The 22,204-nt window shown below is 36.4% G+C and overlaps 1 protein-coding gene across 1 annotated transcript in view; it reads left to right on the top strand.

Annotated features, from left to right (window-relative positions):
• The window catches only part of LOC106875431 (protocadherin Fat 4), a 483,512-nt gene that overhangs the window by 154,079 nt on the left and 307,229 nt on the right, over nt 1-22,204 (top strand). Inside the window, exons 11-12 of the mRNA XM_014923579.2 lie at nt 7,341-7,520; nt 10,823-10,960. Coding sequence (XP_014779065.1) covers nt 7,341-7,520; nt 10,823-10,960 — 318 coding nt within the window. The remainder of the gene's footprint in view (nt 1-7,340; nt 7,521-10,822; nt 10,961-22,204) is intronic.

Genomic DNA, 22,204 nt, shown 5'->3' with positions numbered 1-22,204 from the left:
TATATATATATGTATGTATGTATGTATGTATGTATAAGCTAAAAAGCTACTTCTAAAATCTCTCTAAGACATGCTCACACAATTTGTACTAGTAAGTAATGTTCATAACCACTTCAACATGGCTGTTCCGTTCGAGCGGAATTATGATTTTTTTAACCCCAAGAGGACATCTCCTCTAGCTGGTTGACGATGCACAGCCGCTCGGATGGAACGGCCATAATGATGTGGCTACGAACATTACTTGCTGGTACAACTACTGCGATCATGTCTTACAAAGATTTTAGAACTAGCTTTTTAGCTTGTTGCAAAATCAGCGATTGTGCGTTGTTTGAATTCATGAATATTGTGAGCGGATGCGAGCTACTGCTATCTTTAGTTGACAAGGTGCCCAGTACTGAAGAGAAGCAGAAATAGCCTGAAACCAGACTGGTATGTTGGTCTCGACGCTAGAAGGTTTCGTATCCAAAACGCCAAAGCAATGGTGTTACCTGTCGCATCTCCAGGCCTGGTGCCTGTCAGAGATATACCAAGAGTGCGAAATTAGCCACATCTTAAGTTTGTACATATATCGGATCAGCTAGTACATCTTCCAAACGTCGCTTCCGAAACCACCAGTCATCTCTCAGAGTCCCAGAAAGCCAGTTTGTCACGTACCTGGCCTGCTATGTGTGGCACCTCAAAATCAAGGGTCCCCCGTGTGATATCAGGTGGAAAATGATAGATCGTCTAGGCCCATATATTAACGGGAGCAGCTGTTGCAAAATCTGCATCGCAGAGAGAGCCAAAATTCTTAAGGACTAACCTAAACTTGACGTGTTAAATAGTAATAAAGAAGTTTTTTCTAAATGTGTCCATTTCAAGCGCTACCTACTGGAAAATTGGATTTTCCCCTTTGCTGGTTAGGCTTTCTTGGATCTATAAGTGTTGTTTTATCCTCTGATTCAGGGGAAACAACCCGTCCTGATTAACGTTTTTATGTTAAGACTTAAATCTCGATTTCTAAACGTTTCCTCACGTCTCCGACGTAGAGAGTTTTTGTCTTTGTATAGAGCCTGACATGTATAGACTCTCCACATGGCTTTGGCTTTGTGGATACGAAAGCGTTCGTAACTCTATGTCCAAAATTTAATTTTTTGTTGTAATAATTACTGCTCTATTCTTTAGAGTGTGCTTTTCTTCTGACCTATGTCTTATTGACTACACACACGCACACACACACACACACACACACACACACACACACATACACACACACACACACACACACACACACACACACACACACACACACACACACACACACACACACAACCTTAATCATATCTCAGGAAAATGGAAATTAATAGAAATTTTCACTTTCAGTGGCCTAGCGTGATTAAAATTTAGTCCAAATACTATGTATTACTCATAAAATACAGTGCAGATTTAAACACATAAGAGGAATCCACTCATGGGATTCCTCTTATGTGTTTAAATGTACACTGTATTTTATATATATATACATACATACAGATATTTACATACATACATACATATACTTGATCGAAACATCCGCTTGGAGTTTTGAAAATTTATTCAGTGTCGCGAAATTTTCGCACTCACAACTAGTTCGACAACGCTATATACACTTTCTTAACTACTCCATTGGTTCTTCTCTGGAAAATGTGTGTGTGTGTGTGTGTGTGTGTGTGTGTGTGTGTGTGTGTGTGTGTGTGTGTGCGTGCGTGCGTGTGCGTATGAGATATTTTTATAAATAAGATAAATGCCCGCAGGGCATACTAGGAACGTGTGTTGGATTGTTAAAATAGATACAAAAAATAACTGATGGAAAAATTAAGTCAGAATATGAACGTGTCAATATTGGAGATGCGTTGACAGACTAAAATAATAATATTGTTCTTTTTCTATTTATTTAATCATTAACATTTCAATTTATTTGTAAATTCAAGTTTACGTTTAACATACGCTTTCTTTTCTGTGCTAGCTATACAAAAATGTGTGTTCCATAAATCAATACACTGTTGGAATGGCTTAGTTGTTCAGTTAAACATTTTGCTACCCAACCATGGTATCGCTATTTCGGTCCTATTCTGTAGCAATTTAAGACTGTTTTTTTTTTTAGTGTGACTTCAGGTCAAACTTTGATTGATTGCACCCGTAATTCAATGTTTCAGCGTGTCACTTTTCTGTGGAATGCACAACACCCTACCCGTACATTCCACAAGTATGTCGAACATTTGATCAAAAAAGTGACTGCTCGTTCTCCAAACCGACGAAGCCTATCTTGAAAATTACTTTTTTAATTTCTGTTTCATTGTGTTCTCAATGCTTAAGTTCCATATATCTTTGTTAAATAGGAAGTATTTTTGTTTCGTAGCGTTTTTTTTTTATTCTTCTAGTGCATGAAAGATCTGTTTTCCCTTTGTACAAGTGAAAACGAAAATATCCAAATCAGTGGGTCACATTCCGTCACTGATGTAGTCCAACTGGTTCGGTCTAGTTTTTATTATTGGTTGTGTAGCTGCTGTGTAATTCCTGCCTAATTCGCTAGCTTGTGAAATTGTGTAGCAGAATGACAGTATCTCCTGAATCAGGGTTGCCTTGACAACAAATCAAAAGGTACTAGTCAACAATTCAGTCTTGATACGATGAATCAACTTTAAAATTGAAGTTTAACCATAACCCCACTGAAATAAAAGAAGAGAAACATGTTTAATGAAATCCTATTGAACTCTGTTAAATATAATAGATTGTTTGGTAAATCATTGCGTATCCAAAAATGTTAAAGCACACGGTACGGGGCTTCCACAGAGAAGTTGTTTTATATCATTAGTTTGTGCGAACACGATTTACCTGAGGTTCAACAATAACACGACAACAGGATAAACCCTTGTTGAACCGAATTTACCAAACAGCTTCGATTTCTTAGCTGAAAGCAAATATTTTCATTTATTCCTGTAATGTCTAGCAGAAAAGTATCAAGCAAAGCCCTCCGTGTTTATGGCTTTGAACCTAATTCATATAAAAGGTACAAATGTACAGAAAACAAAAGACAGTGACAAGTGAGGGGACAATAAGTAGGTGAGGTGTATTAGTTTGAAGCTAGAGGAAGATGGAAAAGTCTTTGACGTTTCGAGACTATGCTCTTTGACAGAAAGAGATGAGAAGTAAAAACATGGAGGGAAAGAGAAAAAATATGTCGCGGTTAATGTTTCAACATGTTTAAATGACGTGAAAAGACCAATATGTATCTCTTAGATATTTCATCGAAGTTTACCATTGAATTTAATTATATGTGAACCCTCATTTTCAATACAATAATATATATTTTGACTGTATATTGGACATTCTTGCAGTAGAAATGGTAGTATGTCGAACTAATTCTGAAAAATTCACTTATATCACTTTACTAAGTCCCTATACTCTGTTATAGACTTTACCTTTTATCGTCTGTAAAAACCGTATTGATAATGGGTGTTTATATCTGATAAACTGTGGTATTCCAGGCAAGAAGTGGTAGTTATATTCAATGTATTTCTTTCGAAAATGGTACTGATGTGATTAAGCAGTTGTAACAGTTTCCAAGACATTCTAAACCATTACATTGGTACCTGGAATATTTCAACGAATTCTTAAGTGATTTTGCCTGCTAAATTTTAATATAACTTAGTTTTTCTCTATCAGGTCAAGTTTTCTGACTAGACCTGATAGAGTAAGTATTTCATCCATACAAGAGGCATATAATACGAATTAATAATGAGAGCGTAACACAAAACAAAACAAAGTACAAATAAAAATTCAAAATTGAAAATGCAGATTGACGAAGATTTTTGGAAGAAAATTGAAGGAATAAATTTATGCTTATTTGTGAATCGTGAATGTTGAGCAACAGGAGTATCTCGTTTTAACCACCAGCAATAGTCTACCATCATCACAGCGTCCTTGGTACCGAGTTCCCATCTCCTTGATGCCCTGATGGAATCGTTTGCCTTGTTCATCGCTAACATCTAGGTTTTCAGGAAAGCGATCAAGATGACTAAAACGATAATGCATTTTGACGCTCATATTTGCGTCAATATCACGAAAAGTTGATATCAAGTTGGTGATAACGTCTTTATAGTTTTCACTTTTGTGTTTCCCAATGACATTTTGCACTATTTCTTCAAAGGCTAGCCAAGCTGATGCTTCAAGTTTTTCAATCATCAAGTCTGGAAATACCCTGCAGATATACTTGAAACACTCCTCATTTTCGTCAAGATCTTTGAAGAATTGCTTGATCAATCCGAGATTGATGTGCAAAGGGAGATAAATAATCTTATCTCGCTCAACTGAAGGTTCTTCCAATACATTTTCAGTTCTACATGGTGCCATATTTGTTCGAGGTGGCCAGTCTTTCTTAATATATTGGTTTACTCGGTCTCTACTGTCCCACATGCATAGAAAGCATGGGTATTTGATATAACCAGATTGCTGTCCCACGAGAAAATTCACCACATTTTAGTCAACGCATATCTTCCCTAAAACCAACTTGATATCTTCATATTTTTCTTTCAAAGTTGTTGAGTGGCCGAATAGGACAGAGCCATACACATTTCCGCTGTGTAACAATACACATTTAAAACTACGCTTAAGAGCTGTCTATGAACAGACGCCATTCCTCTGGTTTATATTCCTCAATGCCAAGTTTATTAAGAAGCCTACTCACATCTCTGCAGTAAACCAGCTCTTCCTCTTTTGTGAAGAAAGAAAAGAACTCTTCATGCCGACTCCGATAAAATGTTATACGTACACCATTCTCTAGAAGATTCTTCTCTTTATGTCGGAAAGCCAACAGTCCTGCAGAATTTTTGGGATGTTCAAGTCACGAACTAGATCATTCAGCTCTACCTGGGAGAATAGCTAAGGTGGAGTCTCAACTGACAAGTGTTGATTTCTAGTGTCATCTTCAGGAGATGAATCTTCTTTGGTTGAGGGTAAAGTTATCTGAGGCAAGACATTGAAGACAGGAACTGGAACATCTTCGTTGTGTGGAACCGGTCTAATAGCAGAGGCAAGATTAGGATAGACAAACATTTGTTGATTTTCCGGTTAATACCCTTCAAATTTAGGTTACATAAATAGCAATCGTCCACGTATTTATAGGGCTCCCACCATTCCAGCAAACCTCATACTATTCCTTGTCCCTTTAGTCTATGAATCATGTTGTGTGCAAATCATATTCGCCCTGCAGTCAATTGATTACCGTGGGCGGTCAGCTTCGTAGAAATAAGACAAACTCTTTCTATTCGCACTCTATCGTCTTTAAATGGAACACATCCTGCGTTCATAATTATAAGTAAAGGACGATATTTAAAGCAATGGAATGCTTTTGAAAAGGAGACTGGGTGATCATGACTGGCTGAAAGCTAATGAAAAACAACAGCGAGAATACCATGAAAATTTTGTCGGTTATTCGTAGAGTACCACGAGGTGTCTGTATCTACAGAGGGTAACCCTTTAGTCTCAATATCTATGTAATATGGTTGTTATTGTATAGCTCTAAGTCATGTTTTCAGTGAGGTGGAGCTATGATCATGTCTTGTTTTTTGAAATAGCTAAACGCCAGACTATATTCTCTAATACGTCCATTCTAAATTTCATCATTTGTAGCTCGAGAGCGTCTTAGTTGCTATTTCTAGGTACCATGTAGATATTTTCTGATCGGTTACATGCTGATGAACTTGTTGATTGTGTAGATGACTAAGTATATTTTGAAAGAAAGATATTATATTACTGATGTGAAAATCGCCTTAACAACGTAGGAAATTTGTTACATCTGGTATCATATATGTATATATAATAAATCGGTGACTCGTTCCAGGTACCGTCTGGTTACGCAGGGTATGCGCAGGGATAAAACGGGATACCAAGTCACATGAAGAGGATAGCATTTTCACCAAATTAGACAACCCTTTCAACCAATAAAATCCTTTACACTGATACAAATACACGCACACACTAACACAAATCAATTCCTACATTTAAAATGGCTTTCTCTTGTCAATTGAAAAAAAATGGATAAAGATTCTAAATCTCTGATGTTTTATTTAGAAGAATAATTATATTTAAAAGATGGTACCACTTTATCCACTTCGGTAGATGTAGTTTTAGTCAGTAGAGATGAGTATAGTTAGACGTCATCTATGTTTATTTGATTTTTTCACCTGAACCGCAACACCTTCCCGCAATAGTCAGCAGTAATAGTCACAGGACTGCCCAACTGCTCCTTCTCTTCTCTTTTTTCTCCATGAACTAAGAAGAATTTGTTTCTGTTGTTTATCCAATTGGTAAGTAACAATCTGTCGCTTTTTGTCAATCATTCGGATGGCTTTTGAACACACTCCACATCGACTAAGCAGAAAATCCTCAGCAGCCGATCTCGGCTTGCAATAGCCGTGCTTGTCTCCCTTTCTGCGTGCCATTTTGCAGGCAGAATGCGTGATAAGCGATTCTTCAATTCACACTCTTGATCAAACCATTCCTTTTTCAGGACTGTAATTTCTATTAGGATACGCTTCACGTCTTCTGACCAGAGGACCATACCTAGTCTCAGGGTTGTCTGAATGGCCTGCAAGAGCAGCAGTTTTCTTTCAGGCCTACCTTATTATCCTATCCCACCATCGGATCCTATATAATAAATTGCTTATTTCATTGCTCGTGTTATCTTTATTTCTCCCACATTCATGTATTCGTCGATGGTGCTGGTTCCTCTGAATTTAGCTATACTTGTTTCTCCCGCTTCATAATGTTATCGACTTACATCAGCACATTATAATAGCAATATCTGCATCTGTCTTGAGTGAGCGTTCTTTGACACTCTGGATCTCCTTCACACAAAACCTACACGGTTGGTGCGTATTCATGCTCCCCCTATCAAATTTTCATGGCTACGAAACCGTTTCTATAGACGTTGCTATGTGATCTACCATTAAAAAATATAAAGCAAACGATAGTCTAAGATTATTGCCTTCATATGTTCTTTAAGTTGTAACAAGAAAATGTTCTTGTTCGTGGACACTTCTGTTGCTTTTTATAATTATATTTGGTCTCTGTTAGTTGCCGTGGGTTGTCTTTGTGTGATGTTGTTTACATACACACACACACACACACACACACACACACACTCAAACTCACACACTTTTTAGTAACTAATTATAGAAAGTTAGATAAAACATTTATCTATCTATATACACAAGTTGCGTTCATAATTATATTTTTCTATTTTGTTTTCTTTTGTACGCAAAAACAAACATCAAAAAGTTTCTTTTATAATACATTTTCCATTTTTTATTGGTTATTAGGCCTACCAGACAGACAATCTTCAGCGAAAGGACACTGCTAAGCTCAACATTCAGGTGACTGATCAGAACTTACACACACCGTCGTTCAGCAAAAAGCTCTACCGAGGACAAATCAATGAGTATCCCAGTTTGAAAACAAACGATATTATCCTCAACGTTACCGCCATTGATGAAGACTACGTATGAAGTGCTTTATTACTTTATTGAATATTTTACTTGTTTTTGTATTTTCATATTTCTATGCACATTTTTCTTATATGTCAGTATGGTTTAAATGATTTATTCTTTTATTAGTACAGCTTTTTTTTATTATTTTGGAAACTGACACTAAACTATTAACCTTATTGACTGTGGTTTCTATTTGCGTCGCATTTTGATTAATTCCTTTACTGTTATTATGAGATATGTGTTTGTGTTTATTTGTTTATTTCTTTGTTTGTAAGTGAGAGAGAGCGAAGGAGAGAGAGCAAAATCATGGTGTTAAAAAAAAGAAACAGAAGACAGACTAATCGATGCTGAAACTATACTGTTATGCTATATTTTACTGGCAGCAGAATCTTCTAAGATCGATGTTACAATTTCGATGCTTATGTGAGATGCAGTGGAGATATTTGAATATCTAGAAAACTTCGGTTGGGTACCTAACAGAATCGTTAGCGCGTCGGAAGAAATGCTTTGCAATATTTCTTCTGGTTCTTTATGGTTTCAATTGAAATCCCGCTGGGATCCATTTTACCTTTCATTACTCCGGCATCGAAAAAATAAAACACCAGCGAAGTACTGGGGTTAATTGTGTCGACTATACACTTTCCCTTAAAAAAAATCTGGCATGACTATCATGATGCAAAAATCGGAAACCATAATATCTCGTTCATTTATATATAAACCATTGTATGTAAAATAAAATAAGAAATAAAATCTAATATAAGTGAATGGAACTGTGGTAAAAGGATTGATATTACGGTCAAAGATGAGATGAAAAACAAAAGGAAAAGAAATAACAGTATAATATACTATGAAGAATCTCTAGAATTATGTATACTGAAAAGATAAGGGTCATCTAAACATGTAAATAAGTTTTATGTAAACATACCTTGTTGTTTCTACGTTTACTTGGAAAACTAAACCTTCCAGTTTGGACACCTGAAATCGGAAAGTTACTTTAGCGTGATTGGTATTAGATTATCTGGGTTACAGAAGATGCGTGGCTCGAGTGTGGCAGATACCTTTCTGTCTTTTCTCCGTTCAAGCTTGAGAGGTAACCTTATGTATTATAGGCAGTTATTCATTGCTAAATTTACCTAGAGATATAGTGTTAATAAACACAAACACACACGCACAAATTAATAGCAAGATATTCTTTAACGGTCTACCGGAGTGTCCTTGAATACTCTACTTTTAAACCGCACCTCGTGGTGTCTATAGATTAGCAAGAACTCTACTGATGTGTCAATCCTAGCTAAAAGTTATCATATGCCGATTAAAGGTGATCAGGAAACATGCTGATTGTTTGTGAGCAGAAACACAAATATAATTTGATTAATAAATATGTGAGATTAATATACCCTGCCACTATCATTTCAATAAGCTATCATGTGCATGCAATGTGTTAGTTTAGTAATATTTAGAATATAAAGAACATAGGAGCACTCTCCAATGGCAACTAATATCATGTTACTGACATCATTTTATCTTTATCAGAAAAATAAAATATCAGTTAAATAAATGATGTGAATTCTTTCATGGAAGGGGAATTATCCAGCCATTTTCTCTGTTCACTATTCTTGGGAGGGTAGTGGGTGGGGGTAGAGTCCATGGGTACCTCCTCCACATGTTCCTGTCAGAAGCAACTCATATTACACCTTCCGGTTGGACTCCCAAGCGTGATCAACAGAGACTATGAATATTATTTAACGATCTCATTCTTGCTCTACTCCTAAGTATCCTGCCGGTTAGCTCGGCTTCAGGAAACAGTCTTGCGATTCTTTCCTGCGACATTCTAATTGTCCGTAGTGCCAAATTTGTGATCACTCAATATGGAGAAAATGCGACTCCACCTGGAAAGACTCCTTGATCTCCGAGCCACGAACCCTGTTGAGTAACGTTACTCCAGTGATCTTTCGTAGGAACCCCATCGGAGGAAACTGTCCTAACGATTTCGTGAAAGCATACATGCTATGTTCCTTAGATGTATTCTCCGTACCCTCTGTAACAGATACCTTGGAAATGACTTACATTGACCTTTCCAGAGTAATAGGAGGTTATGTTAGTTATTTCGTACTGAAAGCTAACGAAAGAGCACTCCACAATTATCCTATGTCCTTTCCTGTATACAACAAAGTACGATATTATGATATGATACTAATGTACGATAAATAGGCTTGGCAAATTTAACTTAAGTATCTTTGATAAATATACAGAACCAAAGAACTTTATCTGGACTGTTAAAGCAGAATTTTTCTAAGTTGTATAACTGCAACTTTTTTACATTCCCCATACATTGTCAGATTTGATCGTTATTTCATTAGGACAGTGAAATGTTATATTGTCACTGTTGCTTTTGTTGTTTAAGGATGAGTCAACCTCATTCGAGCAGACCTATGTATAAAGACATTCTAGACATAACGTATTGCACATTGTCCAATAGTGCTTCCTATTTTAAAACGGGAGTATATAGTTTGAAGGTATTCTGACTGCAACTTCTAGCAGTTTGGTAAACCAGTAAGAATTTCCCTTTTTAGAGTCGGTAGTAATATAAGGTAATGATGGTGATGGATCAGTATAAGCACTATTTATTTTACCAATTAAAGAGAAAAAAGTAGTCGATGACGAAAGATAATATTAGTTGAGAGAAAAAACAGTCGATGCCTCAGCATGGTCACAGCCTATTGATTGAAAATGAATGTGAAAAAGGTTCTGAGGTGTTATTCCCCTCCTTATTTCCCAACCTTTGCCAATTTTCAAGTAACTTGCCCTGCACGCTACAATTAAGATACTATAACAAGTAAACACTGAATACTTGGATAATTTTACATTTTACTATTTGTTCAATTTCTAACCTTTAAAATTATAACAACCTGTTATTAGATGTGATCTTAGTTCTATGAGACAACTGATTCAATTTCTTGTTTCATTTCTTCATGATTTTATTATTGATAGTAGACATAATTCTGAAATCATTTCGAATTATCTTATTATCTATTTGTTCTCTTATTCGTATACGTCTTGGTTTGTTTTTATTGTTGTTGTTTACATTTGCTTTCACTAATCAGAATTTCATCTATCTTTTGCAAACACGACTGTCTTTGTATTTTTATTTTGTTTTTGTTTTTTTTTGTTTTTTTATCTCCAATGAATTTAACTTATTTCTAAATTTTCTTATCTAAATAATTAGTTGAATAACTTTTCTCCTTTAAACTCAACTTAGATCATTGAACTCGGAAGAAACTTTTAGTTCTACTTAGTTTCTTTTATATTTGCAGGGAAGAAATAAAATGTTTCATTACGAATTAGTAAAAAATTTCAACGAGGGATTCCGAATTGATAAGAATACTGGAATTGTGTATGTGTCTAGGCCATATGTGGTTGATAGAGAACTTAAAAGTGAGATACAGCTTGAGGTAAGATTTAATATTTACTATTCGAGTTTGCTCAGCAAACGTAAATTTTGGAGAAACCAAATAAATGCGTTAACAGTTTCATTTGATGCTAACAATTTCGCTTCAACCCATCTGTTATCTTCACTGTATTTTTCATACTGATTTGGTATGAAACCTTCGATATTTCATGTATGTATTATCTTTATTTTTTCTGCCATTTCCATGTATCAGGATGTTTAACATATAGTTAATGTAAAACGTTGACTCCCGACGAACCGACTTCGTATCCTGCGTAAATTTCCAGTTTGCATTCTTATCCTTCACATAGATAAGTGAAATCATAGTGGCAATAATTTCACACTTTCTCTGTTTTTACGTTACATTCCCCCACGATGCTGAAGATGTCAGTTAACAAATGTAACTCCAATTTTGAATTAAAAATGCATCATCCCTATGGAATATCATCGCTAGTCTAGAAATATTAACCATATAGTCGAAAGTATAAAGCAATATTTAGAATATTAAACAAAACTAACAACCAGTAGATTCTTGTTTCTTTTTCAGTCATCTTTTTCTTTCTAAAATGTTAGATTAATATAATCGATAAGATAAAATAAAACATGGTTTCGAGAAATCCTAAATATAAATTTATTCTCTAATCAAATGTTATAACGGGTTTTTTCATCGAAATGTTTCCATATTTTGCTTTTACTTAATTTCTGTTTGAAATTTGATTTAAGTTTACAAACTTTTATCAATTTACTTTGGTTCAGTTCTCTGGTATCAGCATTTTATCGGTCTAGTTTAGATTTTTGAAATATATCAAATTTATTGAATTATCGAGTTCATAAATTTAAATGAAATCTTGACTATTAACTTAATTTAAAATTCTATTATGTTCATAATTGAAGCAAATACAGTAATTGCAACTATATCATTTCCATGAAAATTCCAATTATTCTGTTTCATATTATTATTATTATTTAGCCCTCAGCACGTGACTGGTAATTTATAGACCTGACTGAATTTAAATTAAAACAAAGGGAAAAGTAAAAATTTCAGCGACAATTAAATAATTAAATTAAAAGAAAATACTAGCTATATTTTAAAACAATACGTGATGGATTCAATTATTAGTATCATTTATGGCTTATAATCTAAAAACATTGGAAAGATATGTAATTTAATTATAATACACCCAGTACTGAATTTTTTTAAATATTATAATAACCTTTTTGACTGCTTTAATCAAATCATGCTTTCCTCCTATGAGGCAATTTTCCTGTTCATCTTTACAATGACATTATAGGTCAAACTATGCATAGGCTGTCAGTAAAATACAAACATCACAGTTAGTTATGTTATATTTCCTTATATTATTTTCTCTAACCCTATCGGTGTCGTTTGTATTTACTGATATACATGAATCTAGATATAAGTACCGCTGCAGATTGATACAACCTAAAGTCCATCACCACCATAACAGCGACTTCACAAATTCCTTCCTACCCCATCACCACGTGGCTTCACAACTTGAGAGAATTTGACATATGCACTTTTGTAGCGTTATGGAGACAGCCTCATTCTCACCGCCCAGAACGCCTTCACACCCCTTCCCTTCCTACCTGTATCAACACAACAAAGACAAGATTATGCCAAGAGCAAGAACCGCCATTCTACATAATCATTAGGCAAGGGAGATAGTAAGGATCTACTTTTGGTAATCATGTAAGTTAGTACGATTTTTACATGACCAGGTTGTTGGTAACTAATCTGCCAATCTAACCAAGCCTACTTGGTAGGGCGGGTGGCTACTGGACAAGGGTGGATGAGCTCAGGTGAATGCATTCAAAGCCCAACCAATATCAACGAGGTGTTTCATGACGACATTTCAAATCGGCAGAAAATCTTCACATTGTAGGCCTACTGTTGACTCTAGAGTTGGTGTACCCAGGCTTGTCCTTGCTCACTATGTATACTATAGCTCCCTCATTGCGTGTAGCAAGTAACTAAAAAAGTTATCAATATCTAAATCCTTTCAAGCAGTGCTATGAAATTATAATAATGTCAAAAGAGTACAGGATCTGTAGCCGCTCATGTTACGAAGGATTATGCTGAATGTCATCCACTTCGAAACGTTTACCACGGGACAGAGAAGAGAATGCTCAATATAAGAAGTGCACCGCACTCGTAGCATTAAAGTTAGAAAGACACAACGTCGCTATATCTACCCCTTGAAAGACAAGACTAACAAAATATGGGAATGGATTGCACATTAATTTGGAATGGGAATCTAATGAAGATTTTTTTGTCAAAGCGAGTTGACACACAAGAAGAAGTTTGAGTTGTAGAGTCAGGAAGGCTGTCCAATTGCAAACTACTGCTGATTATAAAAACATTCACGACTTCTATATTGAATCGTGGGATGTAAACAAGCCTCAAGAAATGTAGTGCCTCACATTTAAGGTAGTAGGAATAATTTCAGAAAATGTCGTGAGTTGGTTCAACATTTTACAAGAAAAATAATGAATATAATTCATCGCTTTGCAAAGCACTTCCAACAAATCCTCAATGCGCCGTTGTAAGTTGAGTGGGAAATCCAGGCAAATGTGACGCATTACACTTTTGTTGTCTCGTTGGTTGAACAGCCGAGCGTCGAGTTGTTAGTCGCCGTCAAATCAATCTCAGAAAGACACCAGGAAGGAATAGTATTCCAGAAGTGTTGAAAATGGAGAAGCCAAAAATATTAGCTGTGTCCGACAATTGATGGGGGTGCACAACCATTGTTCACATCATACCGTTTACCAAAATATATGTGATTTGCGAGTTCTTATCACGACATACCGCTAGGGCACATAATGTAGTGGCCAGGGTGTTGCACTCACGACCGCGAGGTAATGATTTCAATTTCTGGATCGGGTAATGCATTGTATTCTTGAGCAAAACACTTCATCTGTCGTTGCTCTGCTATGACTTCGACATTTGTCCTATGATACACTGTGTACCTAGTCGGGCAAGGTCAATTTGATGGAGAGAGTGAGCTAATGTACATCACAAATTTGTAATCATTGTAATCATTATGAACAAATAATCTGTGCTGGATGTACAGCAAGAAATTTCAGAACCGTCCTTCTCGGGCTATGATAGACTACCATCATTATCATCAGAAATTTACAGTTATCTAACATTATTAAACTTCTGTAAACTTGAGGAACATTCTGTTGAGTGTGTCATAGTGATTTTGTTCACAATATGTCTACTTCAAGCGTTTCATCATGCAATGCATTCAATTCTTCACTTTTTATAAATTTCTATCAGATTTATTTTCTGCCATGCAAAAACAACACGAAGCTGCTATAAATTTAACATATTCTCTTCCTTCTTCTAGATATGTTTGTTAGCCATCAAATATTTTTCTTTCGTTTTTCATTTAAATTTTTTTCCGATTTTTCTAGATGAACACTTTTCCAAATATTTTTTTTTAAATCGATATATTTTTTGTAGGAAAATGTCAAAAAATTTGAATAGCCAATAAGAGATTAGAAATTAGAATTTTTTTCAAAGAAAATGCGTGAAAATATTTCTGAATTATATATGTTCCTTTTATATAATATCTATGGCTGATTTTGAATACGACCAAATTGTATCACATAGCCTGTTCATTATTCTATTACACTTATTACTATTATTATTATTATTATTATCATTATTATTATTATTATTATTATTATTATTATTATTATTATTATTATTATTATTATTATTATTATTATTATCTCTTTTTATTATTATTATTATTATTATTATTATTATTTCCATTTCTCTTCTTAGACCTCTAGATTTCAGTTGCTTCTATTAATGCTGTGAGAGCGATGGGTCTCACAGGGTATCTCTTCACGATACATCTGCTCAAGTACCAATCTTAAAATCCTCACTGTTTTCAATAAAGCTGTTTTCTGAGCATCCTCATGTCAATCCTAATTTCTCCAATAAGTTTCTAAAACCTGGGCATTGATTCTTCCAGAGACCCTACAACTACTAGGACGACAATTACTTTCTTTATTGCCCACATTCGGGCAATGTCATCTTTTCGTGATTTGTACTTTTCAATCTTTTTCAGTTTTTTGTCACCCATTCATACATCACCCAGGTGTAGCAATATCTATGATCTTGGTTTCCTTCATCATTTTATCTACTACAATGTCTGGTCTCCGAGCATCAATCACTGAATCATACTGGATTGTAAAATCAACAAGATCTTATACTCATTATTCTCAGTGACGCCTTACAGTATTTGTTTCGAACCATTTCAATATCCGTGAATTTTCCAATGAGTATACTTAGTACATTATCACGCCTTCTTTTGTATTCCTTTTTTATCGATTTAATACACTTACTCAGTGACTGTTTCATCTTTTATTCTACACATCGTACAAAGAGGCGATTCACTACTCTTATGTAGTTTGGACTCCTCCGTAGATTGTTTTACTGTGTTATTGTTGAGGTGAGAGATTTTGTTCGTTGTTTAAAGTTATTACTTGTGAAAAAACTGTTTATTGCTTGTTTAGAAGCAAGTTGTTGTTAATTCCCCCGCGCGTGGGAATTATTATTTTTGCTGTAGAAGCAAAATATTTCTGTGTGGCGTAAGCGACAAATGTTTGAAATATTATTTGTGCCATTTTTGAAATGGAGTATGAAGCAGCGTCCTCGGAGAGTAAATCTCCAAGAAAGTACCAAGTGTCTTCGGAGAGTGAATCTCCAAAAGCTTTAAGAAATTGCCAAGCGGTGGAATCGTCAAAGACAAGCACAAGCAAGGAGACACCGAGAAAGGAAGAAGACTGAAGACTAAATTTAAGAAGAAATGCAGAGGTGGCGAGTTTGGCAACTGGTGAACCGGTAAATGAGATAAAATGTATGAATTTTGCAGCAGCGGCCGGGTGTAAAACCCAAAAGGTAAACACTGAAAATTTAAAAGGATACAGAGAGATATTAACAAAGGAGGGGACTGAAGTGAAAGTGGTCCCTCCTCAAACAGACGTTCTGGAAAGAACAACAGTGTTTAAAACATACAACGTGGGAAAAAAAATTGATTATGTTAATGAAAAGGAACTAGAAAAATGTTTAAATCGATATGGCACGAAGTAAAATATGTAAAGTATGGAAAAAGATACGCAACAATAGAGGTTCGAATGGAGTCGGCCGAGAAGGCGAAACAGTACTCGGTGGAGCCATTGCGAACACAGGTGGTGGTGTTCCTTCCCATATATGTGAGGAGGAGAAACTCGAGAGTGAAAATTGCAAACATCCTGCCGGAAGTGAATGCAGAATGGCTGGTAGCAACTGTTGTATTAGACCTGGAAGATAAAATAACGATGCTATCAGCCTCACACCCGCCCCTGCAGAGGCTGAACCTACTCGTCCCCCTCTGACACAAACAAATACATACGGACACAAGCCTTTCAACTTCCCCACCTCCCGGAAAAAAGAAATCACGAAAGCCAACCAACTTAACAACTATTTCTTCATTGCCCACAGAGGGCCAAACATAGAGGGGACGATACAAATGAGGGAGGGGTCGATAAAACGAATGATTTTACAAAAGATAAATAGTTAAAAATTTGAGTTAAGAGTTTACATAAATCGGATGATGACAAACAATATTACATACAATGAAGTGGGGGACGGGTTTCGCTTCGACCCTGCAAGTCCCGTGCCACAACTGTAAACTTTTGTATAACCTTAAGGATATACTATGCAGGTTCATTTATTCTCAACAAACTCGCGACAGCCTTCCATCTTTTTCCACATACATTAGGTGACAGGCATTTTCTCTTCACCCTTATTTTTCTCTTAAGGTGGTAAATCAGGAAATTAACCAGTCCAAGGATGGAGATGAAAATGCCTGTCATGATTCCTTTCACACGGGTCTTCCATACTGCTTCCTACGCTATAGCGACCACAGCGAGAAAACAAGCCTTGCGTTCTTTGTTAAAAGAAGAAGGAGGAACAATCTTTACAATCGACTCGAAAGACAGTTGTACTCTTCCCAGCCGTGACAGCAGGTGTTCAACGTAAACCCACATTTCGGAAATTTTGGGACATTGCACGATCGTGTGCAGAACGGTTTCTCTGTCCTGCTGGCATCTTGGGCACATGAGTGCGCAAGGGGTACCATGGTTTGTGAGTTTATTGTGAACTGGTAAGGATCTTCAGTAACACTGCCAGGCCGCCTAGTTAACTATTACCGGAGCCTAGAGTCTCCTCCTGGACGTCGTCACACTGAGCTTCTCCCAACCCTCTATAGAAAGACGAAGTGGAACCCTCGCCGTTGAAGTTGCTTGTGTGACAGAGAAGTTTGAGTGCCTCAGAACACTCCGCTTGCCAAGCACCCAACTTTTGTCTACGCTTGATCCAAGGTCCTACCTCACTCAAACTAGTACGCTCAGGAAGTAACGGCCAAACGAATGGAGACTCCACCTGTTCGCCATCCAGGTAGAGCCACAGATGGCTCAGCCTCAGCGCAATCAGTGCGGCAATAGCCAAGGTATCCCTAGCCCACCCTGTAGCGTGTTCTGGCAGCAGAAGCGCTTTACAAGAGGAGTTCAAACCCTCCACAAAAAGCGGAAGGGCAGCCGCTCCACCTTGATCCGCCACGAACAGGAGCAAGGCACGACGGTTAGGCGGTAGGTAATCATAGAAGCGATAAACACTCCCAGCGACCTCCGCCCTTCCTTTCAGGGATAGCCGCCGCTCAGACCAGGTCTGAGTTAGGTGGGTCACTCTGCTCGTCACCCCGCCCCAATTCTTCTTTATCTGGAGGTCTGGACCAAACTAAACCCTTAGCATTTTAACTAGCCCCTCCGTCCAACGCCCTACGACGTTGTTGGGAGGTATCGTCTTGCCTCTCCAGCTACGGAGTTGCAAGCCGACGAACTTATCCCGGCTAACTTTTGCTCCTGCCACCGCCTCATAGTCCTTAATGGCGTTGCCTACCCTCTGTAGGTGTATCATCTCGGACGCGATGATGGTGGTGTCATCCGCGTACGCCGTAACCTTCCTACTGCAACCTAGATCTCGTGGGACGCTGTTCCATCCCTCCAACTGCCGCAGTAAGGGCTCTAGAGCCAACACATACAGAAGAAGGGAGAGATGACACCCTTGCCGAACAGAGCGCTTGATGTTGAACGGCTTCGAGAAGAACTCGTTCATTCGAGTCGATGTTGCTAACCAATTCAACAACAATAAACAAGAAAACCAGGAAAAAGAGAAAGAATTTTTTCACACATTGCACTTGCAAATTTAACCACCACCGCCACCACTACCACCATTAATTCCAACGCAGTCGCTGAAAATGACAAACCTTGCCATAACGGGTTCACATCTTCATAATTCTAAGACATGCATAATTTTTATTAATGATAATAAATCTTTAATATATATATAGATTTGTATATTTTGTATATGTTTATAAATAAGTATATATGCGCGTATGGATCATATATCCGAAAAAAAGCACGCTCTAAAGGATAGAGCAGTAATGTATTTGTATGAAGTTAAATATATGTCCAGTCATAGAGTGACCAATTGTTTCGCATACATAAAGCGTTTAGCCTTATAGACAACTTGTCAGATTCCAATGTCTGCGACCATACAATAATCATAGGTTTCTGTAATCCACAATGAACATCTTTCATTATAACGTGTATGGTGTCTATATATTTTTTACATTTATGAACATGTGAATTGAATGACATTATTACCGTTAGCTTTAGTTGACTTCTGCATCTATTGCACGCAGTTACCATGACCGTACTGCATTAGAATCTATTTCTGCTTACGCTATGAGCATTCAGGGAAAATATATGTATAGTTATTTCTTTTGTTAAATTCCCAATTTCATCCGGAAATCTCCAGCTAAAAAGCCCGAAGAGAATCAGCTCCCCCTGATATTTGACCTTAAGCCTTACAATACATCTCAGTAGTGCAAACTGAAAAAAGAATCGGTCATAAAAGGTAAATCTGAAGGAGCTCACCTTGTTATGATATTTTCAATTTAGAAAGAAAGCGAAAGAGTTATGAATGAAAGCAACTTGGAAAGAAAGAACTAAAAGTGAGGAATATAAAAGAAATAAGGTTTTTTTAAGGAAAAAATATTAAATAAAATTTCTGTATGACTATTCTCATCACCCAAATTTAGATGAATGTGTAGTGGAAATATATATTCAGTATCAGGTGTTGATATGGCTGTGTGTATATTATTGCAAGAGTTCATAGAGAGATGAAGAATAAATTCAAGAAATATATATTTACTACATTAAAATATTTTTTATTTACTTGTCGATAATGATACATAATCAAAAAGTGAAATCTAGTTGAATGAAGTAATCTATTCATAAAAGTTCAGAGATAGGAAATATAGAAATAACAGATAAGTACTGGCTTTCCGTCATGTGGCGTAGAGAAACAGACGGATATAGCAATGACGTGAATGGCTCTAAGACTAATCGTCTACGAAGCAAAGAACAGCGTTAGTAAGCTATTTTTATTAATGGAACGCTAGACATTCTAGACATTTCCAAGAGAAACGCTAAGCTTCTTGAATAATTAAGAACCACGTCTCATGACACAGATGCTTCGAGAAACTTAGTAAAGAGAGGTTACTCTATAATCCTTCTTGCAAAGGAGATTATTCAACTATTTAGCCACATAAACCACGACAAATGATTTGTCTCTTTTAAACCTTTCATTGCAGAATTGAATTTCATGGTCATTCCCGCAATGATGTTAATTATCCATTAAAAAAAAAAGGAATTGATATTTTCTGCTTCTAAAATACCTTTTCAGGATCTTCTTTGGCTACGGTTTTCACATTCCCCACAAAGAGTACTTGATTACACTATGTAGCCTGATTTTTGTTCTTGAGTAGCAACTGTTATTTCGTATTGGCATACCATAGAAAGTATGGAAAATTGTTAATATTTCCTTCAAACTTTACTTTTGCTACATTTATTCAAACCTCCGAGAATCTCTCCCAACACAACACTATGATGCTCCTCCACTACTCCTGCTCATGATCAGAGATGCACATATTGTTAGCCACTAAGAAACATGCTCAAGTGGTTATAGTCAAGCAAGTGACAAGCAGATTTATGGCATTGAGCAGAATATTTGTTAAAGTGATATTTCTGCTTCATATTTCGTTTGTCTTTATGTTCTGAGTTCAAATTCCGCCGAGGTCGACTTTGCCTTTCATCCTTTTGGGGTCGATGAATTAAGTACCATTTGCATATCGGGGTCGATCTAACCGACTGGCCCCCTCCACAAAAAATTTGGGCCTTGTGCCTAGAGTAGAAAAGGATATTTCTGCTTCAGCAACTCAGCGCTGAATCCGTCTGAAATGTAATGGAAAATAGGTCAGTTTCAAAACATTGATGACCAGGTCACAAAAGTAAAGTTTCAAGGGAATAGTAGTCATTTCCTTAGATTTCTAGGTAGAAACAAATAGGTAATAGCACTTAATGAACAAAGACAGAAAAATATTTAATTAAAAGTAAAAATATGTTACATCATATTAAGACACATTTGATGAAATATGTGAAACAAATTAAGAAAATCCGATAAATTACCTTTTGTAAAAAGTGCCACTGAGAGCATCTCCGCTTCACACAGTATAAGAAGACATTGTTTACTTTATTTTTGCATCAAAACTGTGGGGTAAAACTGCTTTCTGCAGTTAACGGTAATTATATTTTGAGGAGATATATCTGATTTCCACGTGTAAAGGATTAATATAGCCGTTTCCAGTTTCCCCTATCTGCGAACACTACATTCTTCCAGATCCTGTTACAAGTGAGATGGTCAGGTGCAATCTTTTTATTGATATTCAGGTTATATTTTTTGCCATTTAAATGTAGCTTACACTTTATATATTAATGTTTTATTTTTAATGTGGCTTAAGAATGGATATGGTGGTGTCTGTACTCTGTGCTCTTAAATAGTCATGAAGTAAATGAAATATCCTAATATATTTTTGAAATAATATAGTCCTGCATTAGAAAATCGTTACGCGTGCAAAATCCTTTGTTGAAAATACCAGATCATGTAAGTTATACATGTCTAAAGCCTAAGAAATTATATTCGCTTAGAAAAGCGTTTCCACGTGTTGTCATGAAAATCTTTTATCTTTTAATTTTTGTCATAGGAGTGCAGCCAGACTAGAACACCCCTTGAAGAGTTTAGTGTAACAAATCGCCCTCAGTCCATATATTTTTAAAGTCCAGGACTTAATCTGTCGATTCCTATTGCTGAGCCACTAAGTTTCTTGTGACCAACAGAGATACGCACGCACACACACACACACACACACACACTCACACACGTGCGTGTGAGTACGATGGACGTCCTCACAGTTTCCATCAACCAGATTCATTCAAAATTGGCCCAAGGCGATAGTATAGGACATTTGCCCAGGAAGCTGCGCAATGAGATATTGAAGCTGAAAACAGTGACCCCAAATTGAGTCTCTTAACCACACAGCCATCAAAAGTGTTAAACACTGTACACTAGGCACGCTCCTCAACACATAATAACTCTCACTTATCAATATTTTCTGACTTATTATTTGGGTTTAGTTTTTGACATTGTATTTAATCTACTTTAAATTCCACTGTCCATATTTTTAACTTCCTATAGCAACCATACTCCACTCGTTTTATAATTTTTTCTAGATTTTTCTAATATTTAAAGTTCACACGTAACTCATATTTCAACGATTTTGTTCTGAATCAATGCACAAATTATTTAAATGCGATTTTTAATTTTTAATTTACAGTTTGTTTTTTCAACACTTCAAGAATTTTAATAGTTGAATTAAATTTAATTTTAGTGAAGTTGTTTCGCTGAAACAGCCACCAGAAATGACAGAGCGTTTCGAATTGAAGAAAATTCACTCCAAGGAAATATGTGTGTGTGTGTGTACCCATATTATACAGCTATCCAAAAATACATAGCCACAATACATGTCCCAAGATGTATTTCCAAACTATATACTCTTTACTCTTTACTCTTTTACTTGTTTCAGTTATTTGACTGCGGCCATGCTGGAGCACCGCCTATAATCGAACAAATCGACCCCAGGACTTATTCTTTGGAAGCCTAGTACTTATTCTATCGGTCTCTTTTGCCGAACTGCTAGATTACGGGGACGTAAACACACCAGCATCGGTTGTCAAGCGATGTTGGGGGAACAAACACAGACACACAAAC

The sequence above is a fragment of the Octopus bimaculoides genome, chromosome 15 (genome assembly GCF_001194135.2).
Source record: "Octopus bimaculoides isolate UCB-OBI-ISO-001 chromosome 15, ASM119413v2, whole genome shotgun sequence".
Classification (NCBI taxonomy): domain Eukaryota; kingdom Metazoa; phylum Mollusca; class Cephalopoda; order Octopoda; family Octopodidae; genus Octopus; species Octopus bimaculoides.
Note: the sequence above shows the minus strand (reverse complement) of the source record. Positions and strands in the feature narration are given on the sequence as shown.